We start from the raw sequence: 15,928 nt of genomic DNA on the forward strand, positions 1-15,928 counted from the left end.
CAAACTAAGCACTTTAATTTTTAAGCAAGCCTTGCTCAGCTCAGTTAGACCTGGAACAAAGCTGAGATCAATTTACTTTTGGGGTTACCCCTGTTCCCGGCTCAGGGCACAGGCAGGAACCTCCTGCTTTGGCTGTTGGGCAGGACAGACACGTAGAGCTCTACAAAAAATAATCAAGTGCTAAACAACAGCAGAGCAAGCCAGGTTCCCACACACACCACACATCTATAGCACAAACTGATTGTCCAAGCTCACAATAACAAGACGGGATGTACAGAAACACAGGGATAACAGATTATCTACAAAGGTTTTATTCAGAACCTCATTGTTTTGGATACACCTACACTTTTATAGAAAACTTGAATAATTTAGCTGATTTGGGATAAAGAACTTGCAAAAGCCACTGCAAGCCTGAAGTGTGCAAAATAGGTACATCACATATTAGTATTTTTTCCCTCCCAATCTGAACAATGCAGACAGGAATCACAGTAGAACTAAAGAACATAATCAGGCTACAAACATATCTCTATTTCCAAATCCACAGCTTAAAAATCATCTGTTGAATCCTTATGATGGTCAACAACCCAAACGGGCATCAACACCAGCCTGTCACCTGCTGTAGCACTGCAGCAAAAGAAACCTCGCAGTTGAATAACCTCAGAAAAGCAGATTTTCTATGTACAAAGCAAGCTATTTACTGCATTAGGCCTTTCTGAATCTGATTTATTCAGGTTAAAAAAAAAAATCACACCCAACAACAAAAAGATGCCACTTGAGTCAACTGTATTTTATAATTATATATCCAATAAAGGAAGGGTCACAAACAGCCTTTCAACACACGCTGTTGCTGTCTCCAGTACTCAGGAAACATGTAGTTCCTCAGCAGCTGCTCTGCTGCAGAGCTTGCCCAGGACCCCATCTGGGCAACAGGGCAGCCGCAGGGAGCTGTGCTGCTTCCACGTGTCCCTGCTCCGCCCTCCCAAAAAGCACCTGGCTGCACACTCCGTTTGCTTAGATTTATGACCTCTAACTCTTAAACAACTGCATAATACCTGGATCTGAAAGAAATTTCAGCAATATGTTTGCTGCAATACAGCCACTCTTCACCTAAACTGAGGATTTTAGTTTTGAAGTCAATTCTTCAGCTGAATGTATTCCAAGGAACAGATGACAACCCAGGCAAAACACAAGGGGATCTAGGAAGATATTTAGATTAAGACAAACTGGAAGTCCTTAAGAATTTTGCTAAATTACATTTTTTCCAAAATGTTTATGAACTTGGAGACTTCATGGTGAGCTGTGGTGCCAAGAGGCAGGTGTCTTAATCCCTGTCCAAGGAAAAAAAAAATGATTAATACACTTCAATAACTTGTCATTTTTATATAAAGGAATTTAGGCTCAGACATTTCTTTCAGCAAACCTACTTGTGGGATGTGGTTATAACAAAAGCCAAGCTTATTCCCCTTCAAACTCTGCCTGACTTTCAATGTTTCTAACTACAGGAGAATTCATCTTCTGAAGGCTCTCCCTATGATGATTCCTCCCAAGAGAGGCAATAAACTAGATGAACTAAAGATACCTTCTTTAAAAATCCAAACTAATTAAAAGATGTGCTCAGCAGTTCAGCACATGGTAAGTTCTTTCTCAGCCTGCTGGGTTCAAGGGGCTGTCTAGATAGGCAACCGATGAGCTCCTAGGGACAAAAAGGGTGTCTAGGCTGCTGTGCCAAATACCTGCGATGTGGAGAAAACCACAGCGAAATGCTCCATTCCTGGAAATACCCAGGAACTGCTCAAACCCCTTTTATGTTGGTAGGAAGGGTAAAGTCACAATCTGACACGGCCAGAGTGCACAGCAATTCTGTTTCTGTGATCATCCCAAAATCCAGCTAGGACACACAGCTATACAAACAGACAAGCCCTCAAAACCAACTCCTCATCAACCTGCACATCTGCTAAGTACAATTTTGTTGTTGTTAGTTGTGTTGTTATTGTTAGTGTTGTTGTCTGTAACCTACAGACGTTAGAATACTTGATCACTTTAGGTTTCTCATTCTAGCTTCTCCATATATACCTCTTAGGCCAATTGTCTTGCTTAAGTCACCGCAAGCAAAGGACAGAACATATTTGCCTTTCAAATGCTAAAGTCTGTCCCTCATGCTTTGTTGTTAATTCTAAAATAGAGATACTTACTGCATTGTGAAAAAAGGTGCAAAGGTGCTTTGCCCACGGACACCTAAAAACAGATGTAGATTCTTAATCCATTGTTTCATAGGGAGAGAAGTGTCCAGTTTCAGCTACTCCCCATGTTTTCCATCCCCAATACTTCACCTGAAGACTAATTCAACAATTTGCTCCAAAGTTCAAGTAGAGATGATTTCAGCACCAGATTTAAAGAAGATATAGTTAGACTACAATAAAAAGGATTTCATGGGATCTTGGACCTCTGACAGAGTATACTGCGAAATCTCACAAAAAATGATGCTTCTAATCTTTTACTATTTGAGCCAAAAAGAGACAGTTATTAGATCTGTAAATTTCTTCAGTGTAACCAAGCTCATATAACTGAAATCAGCTATTTTCTCAACTACAGGGAGAAGTTCAGGGAGAAGGGAGAAAACACAAACATTTCTACAAAATCTGTTAGCTGAAAATCAAGGATGTGTAAAAGTTAAGAGTTACAGGAAGTGAATTCTCAACACGACTCTGCTGCCAGCTGCTACACATGTGAATTCAAAGTGCTGGAGCCAGCAATCCCTCTGCCTTCCCGTATATGACTGTGGAGTCATTTGATTTTAAAACTACTATGTCAATACATCAAAGTCGATCACTCTAAAGCCTGTGCTTTACTGCAGGACACAGGAAACCAAAGAACAAACTAACAAATAGCAGTCTCAAAGGTAAAAACTGCGCTGAGATTTGTAACCCAGATGTGGTATTTCTGCTCTTTCTGAGCTATTTTTCCCCCAGTACTCTTTTTTCTTTTTCCCTAGAGTAGGTGATTTCTCTTCTATTAAAAAAAGAGAATGATGGTGCTCATCACCTTTATTATCAACAATTATCAACAATAAGGATGTATGCAAGCAAGAAGGAATTACTAGTTAAAATGGTGTTAGCCAAAAGAAAAATATCAGCATTATTACAATGCAAAGTATCAGCACAGTTAATACTTTTTTTACACACACACACACACATATATATACACACACACACACGCAGAGTTTCATACTTACATGTGCAGGTTCTCTGTTATAATACTCAGAGCAAACAGGCCAATGGATTGCATTTTCTTATGCCTGCAAGTCAGGAACAAGCACAGGAATTCACCCACATACTGAGGACCAAGGTTTTGCCACCTAATAAACATAAAACACAAGAAAAGCTATAATGAATATAAGAAAAAAAATACACAGATCCATTTCACTCAATCCTGTCACTGGTGATGACTGAGAACAGATTCTTCAAAATGAGATTAGAACAGGACATACACGTTCAGGTTTCTTGTTACATGAGCAGCTGTATCAGGTCAGCTCAGTGGCTCCCTAGCCCAGTATCGTGCCTCTTGCAACAAGCACGGTGCTCGTCTTGGCCTTCTGCAAGCCAGACACATAGCAGGGGACACCCTGGACACCTTTTGTTTAAAGGAGGACAGCTGCTGGAGAACAGCATTACCTCATACAGATCTCAGTAATCTGGTCTCTTCTGGGGATGCTCTCCCCATCTTCAATGGTTCACAGCTCAAGGCCCAATCTTTGCATCAGGAGCGCTGTTTCCATGCTTGCCCTACCTGATAATCCTCCACATTTTTTCTAATTGCTTTTCAATCTGTAAAGTGTTTATAGTTTTAGCTGTGAACAATAGTACCCACAACATCCTGCACGAACAATATCCACAGCTCTATGTTGCATATACACCGACCTGTAAGCTTTGAGAAGCATGACCTTAATGGGCTTTGTTTTGTCACGCTGGATTCTCTTTATGCTCCGTAGGTCTGGTAGGAATAACCAGAACCACGAGCTCTTGGCTCTTCCAAAGCATGAAGCTGGCCACTTTCAGGGCTTACAGATTATAGCTGTGCTAAACATTACTGCTGTGGGACCACTCCCAGTGTTTCCACAAACACGCAGCCAGACTTCAGGTAGCAAATGCTCACTCACAGTTTCAGCATCGTTGCTTTTCGAGAATTCAGATCTCGCAATATCAAGTTGACAATGCCATGGAGGAGATGTTCTTCATAGGAAAGATGGTCTAATAATAGTCTCAGACCCCAAAAGTTATTCTAGAAAGGGACAAATTTTAAAAAACAAACCTATGATTTAACCTCTGCAACAGTAATTTTTTAAGAAAAAAGAAACAAACAAAAAAAACCCATGAACAAACAGAACTGTCTGCAAAGCTTAAAGAAAGAATTAAACGTACCTAAAACCAGCAAGCGATATTAGGTGGATTAAGTGTCACTTGCTTTATCTGTTAAATAGAACTCAATATCTAAGACTTACCCCAAATGCCAGGGCAATCTCTAGGAAGGAAGTCAAGTATGGAAGCTCACAGAAAACCATCTGCTGTACTGCCCGCACTGCAAGGATAAGGCAAGCCTCACGGTGCAACTACAGGAGGAAACATCAATAAACCCCAGTTTCCCACTATTTGTCCACTGTATGTAATCACATCATCAGAATATAACTATCATTCCAGTCAGAATGTCAATCACAGCATGCAGAATACTCTTTGAAAGACCAAAAATAGGAAAACAGACAGAGTTCTTCATTTACATAGCATCTTTTACTCAATTCTCTCCAAGTCCTCATAAAAACTTGATGTTTCACACCTCTGCTTCAGTAAAGCAGAACAATTAAGTGGAAAAGGAAACTTCTGGATGGGAGTCATGCAGGTGCAGACTAAGTTAAATGCAATTTCCTCAAAGAAAATAGCAAGTCAAGCAAGGTAAGTGACGGCATCATCTCCACTCCAAACCAACAACTCTCCATCGTGCTTTTCCAAACCATTGCAACTTGCACATTTCAAATTAGAAAACATTCTGACTATATTTAATAAACCTTTCAAAACATCTTTAGATATACTCCACTACAGTTAAAACATCTTTCAAAAAAGCTTGGAAATTCCATGTTATTCTGACAGTCACAGATATATGTTGAGACAAACAACACTGCAAGTCTCAAAAGACCTTGAACATGAATTAAACAGCTCAAGACGACTCAAGCTGAGATGCAAATAAAGGATTGAGAACTGTAAATGCTGCATTTTATAAATGTATAAATTTGGACAGCTGGGGATTAAGCCTTCTGCTGGGTTGAAGGTAGTGTCAGACCAGACTATAGGCTGTTCACTTTCACATATTTTGTCTAACCTTCAGACTGTGTTAAGAACAGCCTTATGCCACTTGCCAGAAACCTTCAAGTTTACTCTTAAAAGTTTGTCACAAAAACTCCAACTGTTTGCAATATGGCAATTTCTTGAAAATGTAATAAAAAAATAGGTTAATTATCTTATTACTATGTGCAGAGTTACCTGAGGAGAGAAAATGGCAGATGGTAAAGAAATATTAACTTTTGCCTTCAGTTCATCCAGAAGACCACTACTGGCAGCCAGCACCTCCTGCAAAAATAGTAACGAGTCACAAGAAGAGAAGGTGGCCCAGATATTCTGCATATAAACACTGGTCACGACAATTCTGCAAAATATTAAAATTTTCCCCCAAGCATCGCAGCTTAAGGCTCAAGGCAAAATGAGCCAAGCTGAACAGTTTTCACTAGAATTTAAGCATGGGTTTTACTGCATGCTTGCAGCATATCTTGTGTGAGGACAGTTGCTGCAATAGAGGATTTGCAGAGTCAGAATAACTGACACAAGTCAAACAACATTTTGCATGCAAGGATTAGATTTGTACCAAATAGAGTTTATAAAGTGAGGCCAAGAAATGCTTCCAGCTTATGGTATCTTTTTCAGTTACCTCTTGGAATTCAAGTGGTGGCTCCTTCAGTGACATGGGATGTAGGTATCCGTTTTTTCCCAGCAAACAACTACTGCCCAAAACCATGATGAGAGAACTCCAGCATTTGGGCTGAAATACAGCAGAACTTTATAAAGACACATCAGCCTTTTGGCCAACTAGATGGAACTAGGTAAACAAATTATCCAAATAAAAAACATACATAAACCAGAACCTTTGGACAAGCTGACACACATCCACTATTTTCAGAAGAGCTAGGTTTTTACTTTCCTTAAACTGAGGAAAAGTGTCTTCTCCAATTCCCCCTGTAGTGGAAGCACGTTACTTGTTTATGCTCAGACTGCACAGTAATTCTTGGGGCTTCCCCTTCTCAAATTCTGGAAGGGGCAAAACATCCCAACCACTTTGTCTTATCTGCAGGCAAAAGCAGTGCTTTCCTCACCTGCTGTGCTTCTATTCTATGACTCAAGAACAGAGCTGTAGCTGGTGTAATTACAGCCCCACCAATAAGCATCAAATCATGCACATCTTCAGATGAACTGCCTAAAATAGCTGCATAGCATAGGAGTAAAAATAAATCACTCAATAAATGTGTAGTGCTTTTGGTTACGGTCACATCATTACTACAACATGCCAATAAACTGGGTATCTTGCAATGACTACAGAAATGTAACATTTGTCAAAGTTTTATCAGGGAGACTCCAGCTGAGTCAGTGGACAATTTCCACAACTCGAGAGCTGTATCTGCTTTGTGGTAAGTACATCATAGCACCTGGAGCGAGGAGCCATGAACTACAAGGTGTACAGCTAGGGAAACAGGACCATTCAGATGACATTTGGTAAAAAAAAAAATTAAATTTTGTTTGTTTTTCTCCCTCTCAAACAAGGGAAAACAAAGAAAAAGCACCGACACCATCAAACACACCTATGAGCAGAAAAAAAGTTTCAGGAAAGTGTGACCTATGTAAAAAGCATCCTTCCTGACAGCAAATTCTCTGTTGGAGAAATAATGTGTTTGGACCAAGCAGACATGTACAGAAACGGTCAGCAGGCCACAGAAACAATTCTAATACAAACTCACATTTCTGTATAGCAAGAGATTGCTGTAAAGCAGTTTGAGTGCCTGCCTAATCAGAACACCATCTTTTAAAGGAGGCCCTGCAAGAAAAAACAAACATGTCATATTCCCAGATAATTACAGTTTATAAATAAAAACAAGATATACTACTTTATTACAGATTATACTTGAACACAACTCTAACAAAAATGAAAAGTGTATATGTCTGCAGCGTTTCTATACAGAGCCTACATCACCTGCAAAATGTTACTCCAGAAAGCTTCAGAAAGGACTAAAAACATTTTAGTCTAAGTGATAACAGCAGATGACCCAGAATAAAATCTTCATTGTGTTTACCATATCATGGTACAGTGTGGTAAACACTGTCACTCTCACACTTCTAACAATTATTCTAGTAACTGGACAGCTTCTCCAAAATAAATCTTTTACTCCAGAACACACCTTGTGGGCAAATTTATTGCTGAATTCAGAGTCCTTTAGAATGAAACTAAATTCAGTAAGAAAGCAAAAGCTGCAGTTAAGGAAGGCACTAAATGTATGAAAGCAAAGGGCTGTACTCGCCAATCGTAACCCAGGACCCAGAGTCTTGAAAATCCTTCCCGCTGGGGACGCTGCCTGTTCTGAACATCTTCAGGTAGATTTCGAATTGCAGCGGCGTTATCCGGCACGCAGTGCAGCACGCGAGGCTGTTGACCGGGAACAGCAGGGAATGTGCAGCATCGAGGAAGTCCCCAGTTTTACACAAGTAGAACGGGATTTTATCTCTAAGGTCTCTTAACCTGGAAGGAAGAAAAATAATCATTTGATTTTTGTTAGCACAGAAGTTTTACCATACCTAGCATCCAGCTTAACAACTAGAGAAACCACATCTGATAAGGCAGAAGGTGTTTGCGAGGCAATACTACTTTCTGTGAGCAAGTAACAAGCAATACCTTGCTGCTTTTCATTCTGACATTCAACTGCAGGCAAAAACAAAGACTAGGACATAATCTGAAAGCAAATTATTAAAAAAAGCCACTCACCCTTGGCTATCATTGCATTTCACTGCCCTCAGGTAGCGAACGACTTCTTTGTAGCTGGGGGGGAAGCAGACAGAAAGGAAGCATTAAGCTGTGCACAGATGAACTCAATATTTATTACAATTAGTAAAACAAACAGAAGCTCTTCCCACAGGGAAGATATAGCAGCACTAATAAGGAAAAAGACAGTTGGCTGCAAATACAAAATGCAAGTATTGTAAATTCACACTGCCTCTGTGTGATTTTCTGATAAACCCAAGAACAGGACAAATTTCTGGCTTATCACCACAAATTGTTTCATACTTCATTCAAACACAACTACTTTTACAATAGCTTAAGTGAAGATGACCTGAATGAAGCCTCAACTTGATATGTCTCTATCACAAAGCAGCAAGAAACCATAATCATTTAAAGGACACTTACATACTATTTTCTTGCACATTCTTTTCGCTTGGGGTTATTTTAAAGAAAATTGTGGAATTTAGCCGCTGAAACAAAGTTCCCCGGGGAAAAGCCTCCAGCGATTGCCAAGGTAGCAAACTGATCAGGTGAGACTTCTCTCTGCTGTCTCAATACTGGTTTATATAGCTCTGATAAGCTATGTATTCTGGCAAAATTCAAAATGAGGTTGCCCTTCTATTTAATTAAATGGCTTTTAGTCACACTTAAAGAGCCAGAGACCAGTGTATGCCTTTTACTATCTCCCACCTAGTCAGACTTTGAGCAAGAAGATTTGCTTTATATGTCAACATCTAAGAACTACTGAGGCTATGGGAACAAAATATTGTCTTGTTTCTGATTGGGAAATATTAAAAAAACAAACAAAAACTCCTAGACTTGTTTATAACACGTATTAGTTATGAGAAGCTTCGAATGTCTTCACTTTTATGTTTCCCTATAAGGTCTAACTTTTGCAGAACTGGAACACTGCACTGCAGTCACTACTATGCAAACTATAAAATTTGATCTTATGTAATGAAAGATCCAAAACAAGACCAAACCCATCTTACTTTGTTTTGTCTATCAATTTCTCCACTCGAGCCTGTATAACAGGGAGTGTTTCCCACAGAAATACTTTTCTTCCTTTCTGTGTTCTTTGACCAGTAATGTTCTGGCCTTTTAAAACAGTGGTCAGTAATCCATGGTCCCATGGTACAACATTTAAGCTGGAAGAAAACAAAAACAATTCTTAATGCACTTCATTGGTACTCTGATTTATTTTCTTTAAGTAATATGATTATTTTTCTAATAAAGTGCTTTGAACCTGAGAGTTCACTTCTGAAGAACAGTTGTATGGACAACAGCTTAGCCAAGACATTAAACAGCAATTTTCCATTACGGTAAAAACAAGTCAGGTAGAAAACGGAAAATAAAATCTTCCTATAACAAAATATGGATCTCTAGTACCAGAACTTTTCTCTACTGTTGTATTCAAGTCAGGCAACTGTATAAAAACATATTCTAAAAAGAACATACCTATTTGAGAAGCCAAAACAGTGACACGGCAGTGATATGGACTGAAAAAAGTTAACAAACTTTTCATACAAGCTTTTGGGGAAGTCGCATAACACCAGCATCCTTTGCAGTTGCGTTGTGATCCTGTGTTTTGGAAAGAAAAAAGTTAGATCTTTGAGAAATTTGGTCAAAATCTTTTAAAAGCAGATGAATCATTTATGAGACTCATGGTGTTTCTTTGTTTGTTTGTTTTTTGTTTCCCCCTCCCCCCCCAAACACAAGGAAAATCAGACCATAGGATTATTTTAATATCTTATATTTCAGGCGGACATTTTAGAACTAATTTTAAATTCACAAACAATAGGATTTTTTTTTAAACACCAATGAAATTGAGACTCTTCGTTCTTGCACTTTAAGACAAAGATCCAACTGAGTGCACGTGAGAAACTACTGCAGCAGCATCCGATGAGCTAGTTACATAACCTGTCTTCTCTGTTCTTTTAAAAGAAGAAATTAATAAACTCACAAGTAGTCACAGTTAAAATGAAAACTGATATAGGATTTAGGTTGTACCTATCATTAGTTCAAATAGGAGGTGGGATATATAATTGTTTTTGAGGGCTCCTAAAAAAAAGTTAATTCTTATTTCATTAATCTTCTGTTGCAAGCGAGTTTCAGGTTAAAGGTGAAGTATAAAGCTAAAATGAGAAATGAATTAAATCCTGTGTGCTGGATGTCCTCATTCACTGGCCTCTGGGGGGAACTTTACTATGCTACATCCCTGACTACTTCCCCCTTGTGGAGGACTAAGTAAGGCTGATGTTTGGGCTCTAAACAGACTCTATATCCTTAAGTTTAATAACTGCAAGTAGCTGTCTGACACCATCTTCTGGTCTGGCCTGAAAAAACACTTCTAGGCTACAGTTTAGACGTGATTCAAGAGTCTGAATGTCTACCTGGGGTTAAACAAGACAGATGCTGCACTTGTCCTTCAGAAAAAAAATGGACTTATATTCAAAAGAACTACTAAAAATTCTGGTTTGGAGGGCATGATTGTAAAGCACCACCACCTGCTAAGGTTGCTACCTGGGAGGTTGATTGGTGCAAACTTTCCTTTCTCTGTATTCTTCTGCCTGTCCCTACCCACCTGCAGTCTACCCCCAGGCAGCAGGGTCCTCTTGCTCTGGAGCTGTGCAAGTTTCCTTTTGGCTTTTAACAGTTAAAGCATTCACTTTTTTTTTTTCTTTATGCGTTTGGAGAGGAGTTGTTTTAATGGCATTTTGTACAATTTCCATAGCAGAACGTGTGTAGCCACCAAGGCTCCCCTTTGACACCTCACATGAGAGGACAAGTCTCACCTTTGCAGCAGACAAGGAACAGCAATCTTTAGTGAAGCAGTCTGACCAAGGTTCTGCCAGTTCCTAAGAACATAAATTTAACACACACAAAAAATATACTATTTAATTCTTATCTCCTTATCTTTCTTCCTTCTTTACACTCAACTGCTTAGAAAAACACTTTAAGAAGTATTGGCAGCTTACAAAGCACTAAAAATGATTCCAAACAGCTTTGAAAAAACCACAAATTGTAAAACACATCTTATATTCTAGAATTAACACTATTTGTTTTACGAGTAGAACTACCAAGAATATCAAGCCCATAGCCACAAGCACAGTACAGCAGCACCTACCCACCTAACCTGCTTCGTTGGATGAACACGTGCACTTCTTTGTATGGGGGCCAAAGAGGGGCATGCCAGCACCCCGCACGCGGCTCCAACCATGTCCCAGCTGACTAGAGCAAATGCCCTTGGACTCAGAAAAGTGCATCTGGAGAGACTTACTCGAGCAACACATCCAGCCTGTTCCTTCCAAATCCTGACAGTTCCCCAGAAATAGAATTGCAGAGAAGCAGTTGTGGTCTGGACTGATTTAACAGGTCAGAAATATTTATTTTGTAGATACCCTTGAATTTAACCCCCCAAATATTTAGATTTGAAAAGGAAAGTTCTGGGACCTTGCTCAGGGTAGGCAGTAAACCAACACGAAGCATTCACGTGCATCACAGCACACACACGATGTCAACAAGTAGCAAAGACTGAAATACCTAAACTATATTCAAAAAAAGAAACTTTCAATAAGGATTGTGCCCTCCTATTGAAACAGGCCAACTTCCTGTAAGTTTACAGGAGGGCTCTAACACCCACAGGCTGAGGAACAGCACATTCTCGCTTTCTAAAATTCAGGAGCAATGGTTTTCTGTGCAATGCAGCCTGCCTGTGATCATCTCAGGAAAGCTCCTCCCACGCTATATGTTCTCCTGTGAAGTCAATTCCCACCTGCTACCACTTGCTGTCCTCTTCTCTGTCCCCTCCCCTCCCCTGACATCATCTCTCCTCCTCTTACATCCAGCCTTTGCCCTTTGCTTTTCCCCCAAACCCTCCTTGTAACCAATACTCCTCTTCCTCCCATTGTGCTGCCACCAGGGCTGTGACCTTTGCAGCGTCCTTTCCCTTAATAAAGGAAAACCCAGCATTCTTGCTTATTCCCTTGGGAAGCAAATGAGGATTACACATGAGCTGTGGAACTGGATACTTACAAAGCAGGGTCTTTATGAAGTGCTATCTCTTTAGCTGCTCCCAGAAACATGACAGCAGCAGCTTTAGGATTTTCTCTTTCTGCCTGATTCAAAAACCTCGTTACCAGTGCAAAAACTCCAGAATACCTAGGAAAGATAAGCACTCCATGACACGCTTTGTAAACAAGTGGCAATCATGACAGTTCTGTAGTTTGAAAGCAAGTTGACTCATCTTTCCTTTGAAAAAAAAATCCAGAAAACAGTGAGCATAAGTTCTCTTTTAAGTTTTCTGAAGGCACACATTGGACTAAAAGAGGAATGCAGTACTAAGAGTAGTGAAAACATGGACTTGAGTGTCATACTTCCCCCCCTAACCTATAACGAGGAATATTAGCAAGAAGAGATGTATTTGAATATTTAAGAGATTGCTTAAACTACATCCAAGTGCAATCTAACTGTTCACCGCCTGAATCGTCTCAGTCATGTTTCTGATACGGCAGATTGCTATGATTCCAATTATTACTTGATTAAAGGAATGCAAACCCGCACTGACCAATACGCATTGCTAAGAGCTGAGTACTGATTTCTGTCATCACTTACTTGTATACAACCTCCATATGGCGAGATTTGCAGATACTGCATTGCCCAGGTGGCAGTTTTGGAAAACAAAAGCATTCGTGTTGTTTGGGGGGCATTCTTTCTCCAGTCAAATACTTATTATACTCCACAGAAAGTTCTTGGATAAATTTTATTAGAAGACTTCCTAAAAAAGTGGGCAGAGAAGATGCAAAGCAATTAGTGCAGAAGTTTTCTTCAAATCACAAAGGGACAGATGATCATTCACACACATCCTGTATAAAATATTTTGCAAGTTACTTGTGTCCAATCTTATTAGCCAGGCAAACGCGGTTGCTCCTTCCTGGAGGAGGAAAATGCATGACTGGAACTGCAGATTTGTGTTTTGTGTATGGCTCAGGAAAAAAACAGCAAGAACAATCTGCTACCCGAATAATCACCAAACCTTGGCTAAGAGGGCTGTGAACCAAACAATTCCTTCTTGTAGAGCATCAAGCCACAGACTGAGCAGCTGTTGGGTCACGGGTCTTCAGGACAATATAAGAGCATAGCACTTACCACCGCGCTGGAGGTCTGCGTCTATGTCTGTGAGCTCCAAATTGAACATTACAAGAACACCGGCCAAGGCAAAATCTCGCTGGTCCTTCCAGAACTTGCTTTTGTTATGTGCATTGCAATGACACAGGGAAGGGGTCGTCCAGTTCTGGCACTATTTCACAAACAGCAAAAGACAGGAAAAGTGTTTATTCCAGTTGAGCAAACCATGAGGTAGTTCCTCTCTGAATGAAGGTCTATACATTCACTTAATCTTTTACACGTCTAGGCAAAGACAGTGAGGTATTCTGACAGCCAGGGCAGAAGGTCAGTACTTGGACAACATGGCTTGAAAGGTAAAAAACCAACAAAACTCATTTTCCCTCAAATATTTTATGTGGACACTCAGGGATGGCATCCTCCCCAGCTGTGGGCTGCAAAAGAATACTGCTTTTGGGTGCTCCCACCAACATCTTTCACAGTTCAAAACTTCTTAACTCTTAAAAAACAAAACAAACAAAAAAACCCCAACAACTACCCCCCTCAACTTATTCTCATAAGGGTAGAAAAATATCTACAAGTTTCACCCTTAGCTATTGCTGGGAAAAGAAAACAGATTACTAAAACTCAGATTACTAAGTCTGCAAAATATACAGTGTTCCTCAAACAGGAGCTCTATTGGTTTATATCAAAGATCTGTTCCAGCAACTTACAAGATTACTAGAAATAACCTCAGACATTGACTAAATTGACTAAAGTACTGTGAAACAGAGAGATATCAAAATTTGAATGGAACTGTTAAGTTCATCAAAGCCGAATACAATATCTACTCTTTTAAGTGTGCATAAGAATGATTTCTTCCAAAGACTGTTGACAAATTCAGTTTAATCTAAGTTTTGTATTTCTTCCCCAAAGCTTTTCCTTACCTCAGAAGCTAGCTTATCACAAATGTAGCAGTAACACTCATTACAAATATCAGCATTTTTTCCAAGTGGTGAACACGTATCACATTCCATTCGCCTACAGAGTTGAAAAACAAAACATTATTTGTTTGAAAACCAAAACTATTTACAGAACAGGCTACGTATTTATCCACCTCGACTTCTGCTTTCAGCTCTTAAAATCCTAACAGGATTTCCTGCAAGAAAGATTAAATGTGGAAGCCTCCCTCCCATGTTCCTTTCCCCACCCTTGAACATACTCAAATGGATGCACTGTACAGTCGTATCTTGCATGAGGCATAACTTTGGCTTGTTTACAGAAAGTAACCATTAGTTCACATTCTTCATCCACAACCTCGCCAGATTTCTCCTCTTCCACCACGGTCTTCTCTGTAGAAAAGAAAACACACAGTATAAATCAGAAGAAAACAACAACAGCTTCATCACAAGTAAAATTAACTATTGAGGTTTATCTCTGAAATGCTTCAAGGCAGAAATCTTGTTAGGAATCTTTCATATGATGACAATAAAAAATATTGACCCGAGATAAAATCCTCCATCTATCACAATAGATAATTTAAAGAGATCCAATTATCATCTAAAAACAATAGCTTAGCGATATTTTTGGACCTATCCAGCAGAATTCTTTAGCATAGTTGCTGCTGTTGAAGAAATTTCAAGGTATAAAATATAAATTAATGCTTTGTATGGACTTTGGGAGAACAGGTATGCTTGGTTTTGTCCGTATTCTGCCACTTTAAGTCCTCAAGATTAGGTTGTGAAAATAACGACAAATGCACTGTTTACAACGCAGGCTGCACCAGAAACGAAGTCTTTTCCAACCCAAGCTCCTCCGTGGTTTTACTTCAGTTTATTTCAAAGATTTCTTTACAAAACCTCACAGGCAGCAAAAGTGCAGGGCTTACTTACCCCGTGGATCTACTAACACAACAGAATTCCCAAGCGTGTTTTCGGCTTCATCATCGCTGATCAGGATTACGCTCTCCTCCTTCTCATCTCCATTCGACGGCCCCATGCTTACGGAATTCCAAAGGAAGGGACCTACACGGCAGCAAACAGGGCAGAAAGATGTTCCCCGGTTACAGAGGTCCTTTCCTCAAGAGAAAACCCACATTTTCCATCTATGTTGAATAAACTGCCCTAGGGATAGATGCATTTAACCCTCATGGGAGCCAGCAGCTCAGAATATGCCGCGCTTCCCGCCTCCTGGCTCCCCCCTGCCACACAACGCACCCCCCAGCGCCCCCTCTCTGCCCCACACCGACCTCCCCCTGGCTCCCCCTGGCTCCCCCTGCGCCCCACAACCCCCCTCCCGTCTCATACCTCCCCCCCGGCTCCCCCCAAGCCCTTTCCCCGCCCCCGGAGCCGCTCCCACCGCTCACCGCGCGCCCCCGGCCCCACAACGGGCCCCGCGCGCTCCCGGCCGCCGCCGCCGCCAACCCCGCCACTCTTTGAACTAGCAACGCCTTCCGAGGTGGCGCCCCCGGAAGCGCTCCGGCGCACTGAGGCTGGCAGCGCTACTTCCGCCCTGACCTGGGCCCGCCCGTCCGCGGCCCAGGCGGCCATCTTTGGTGAGGGCAGGCCGCGCGCTTCGCGCCTCGGCGGGGCGACGTCCTGCCCGGCGACGAGCGCAGCGGTTCGGCCGCCTCCGCTGGGCCCGTGTGGGCTAGAAACAGCGCGAAATGGGCGCAGTATGTCCCCACAGGGCCCCTTCGTGTTGGGCTCGGTGGAGGACTAAGGTGGCTGCCATGTCAGGA

At 41.0% G+C, this 15,928-nt stretch overlaps 1 protein-coding gene across 1 annotated transcript; it reads right to left on the reverse strand.

Annotated features, from left to right (window-relative positions):
- Window positions 1–399: 399 nt before the first annotated feature.
- Window positions 400–15,572, reverse strand: LOC112960063. Its single transcript, XM_026054230.1, has 20 exons — window positions 15,554–15,572; window positions 15,081–15,212; window positions 14,411–14,540; window positions 14,136–14,229; window positions 13,234–13,384; window positions 12,700–12,862; window positions 12,121–12,246; window positions 10,881–10,943; window positions 9,544–9,666; window positions 9,078–9,233; window positions 8,071–8,124; window positions 7,610–7,827; window positions 7,052–7,128; window positions 5,971–6,081; window positions 5,529–5,615; window positions 4,499–4,606; window positions 4,157–4,278; window positions 3,233–3,355; window positions 2,193–2,235; window positions 400–1,328 (listed from the first exon to the last, which is right to left on the reverse strand). Exons 2-20 carry the CDS (start codon window positions 15,184–15,186, stop codon window positions 1,251–1,253), a joined length of 2,133 nt encoding a protein of 710 aa, XP_025910015.1. The 5' UTR covers window positions 15,187–15,212; window positions 15,554–15,572; the 3' UTR covers window positions 400–1,250.
- Between the last annotated feature and the right edge of the window lie 356 nt (window positions 15,573–15,928).

The sequence above is a fragment of the Nothoprocta perdicaria genome, unplaced genomic scaffold (genome assembly GCF_003342845.1).
Source record: "Nothoprocta perdicaria isolate Ctin4 unplaced genomic scaffold, notPer1 scaffold_12, whole genome shotgun sequence".
Lineage (NCBI taxonomy): Eukaryota > Metazoa > Chordata > Aves > Tinamiformes > Tinamidae > Nothoprocta > Nothoprocta perdicaria.

Coding starts and splice junctions, on each gene's coding strand:
- LOC112960063 (XM_026054230.1), bottom strand. CDS start 15,186: ATGGGGCCGTCGAATGGAGATGAGAAGGAGGAGAGCGTAATCCTGATC. Junction 13,385..14,135: donor GTGATAAGCTAGCTTCTGAG/GTAAGGAAAAGC, acceptor TTTGTGAAATAG/TGCCAGAACTGGACGACCCC. Junction 9,234..9,543: donor TGTTTTGGCTTCTCAAATAG/GTATGTTCTTTT, acceptor GTTTTCTTCCAG/CTTAAATGTTGTACCATGGG.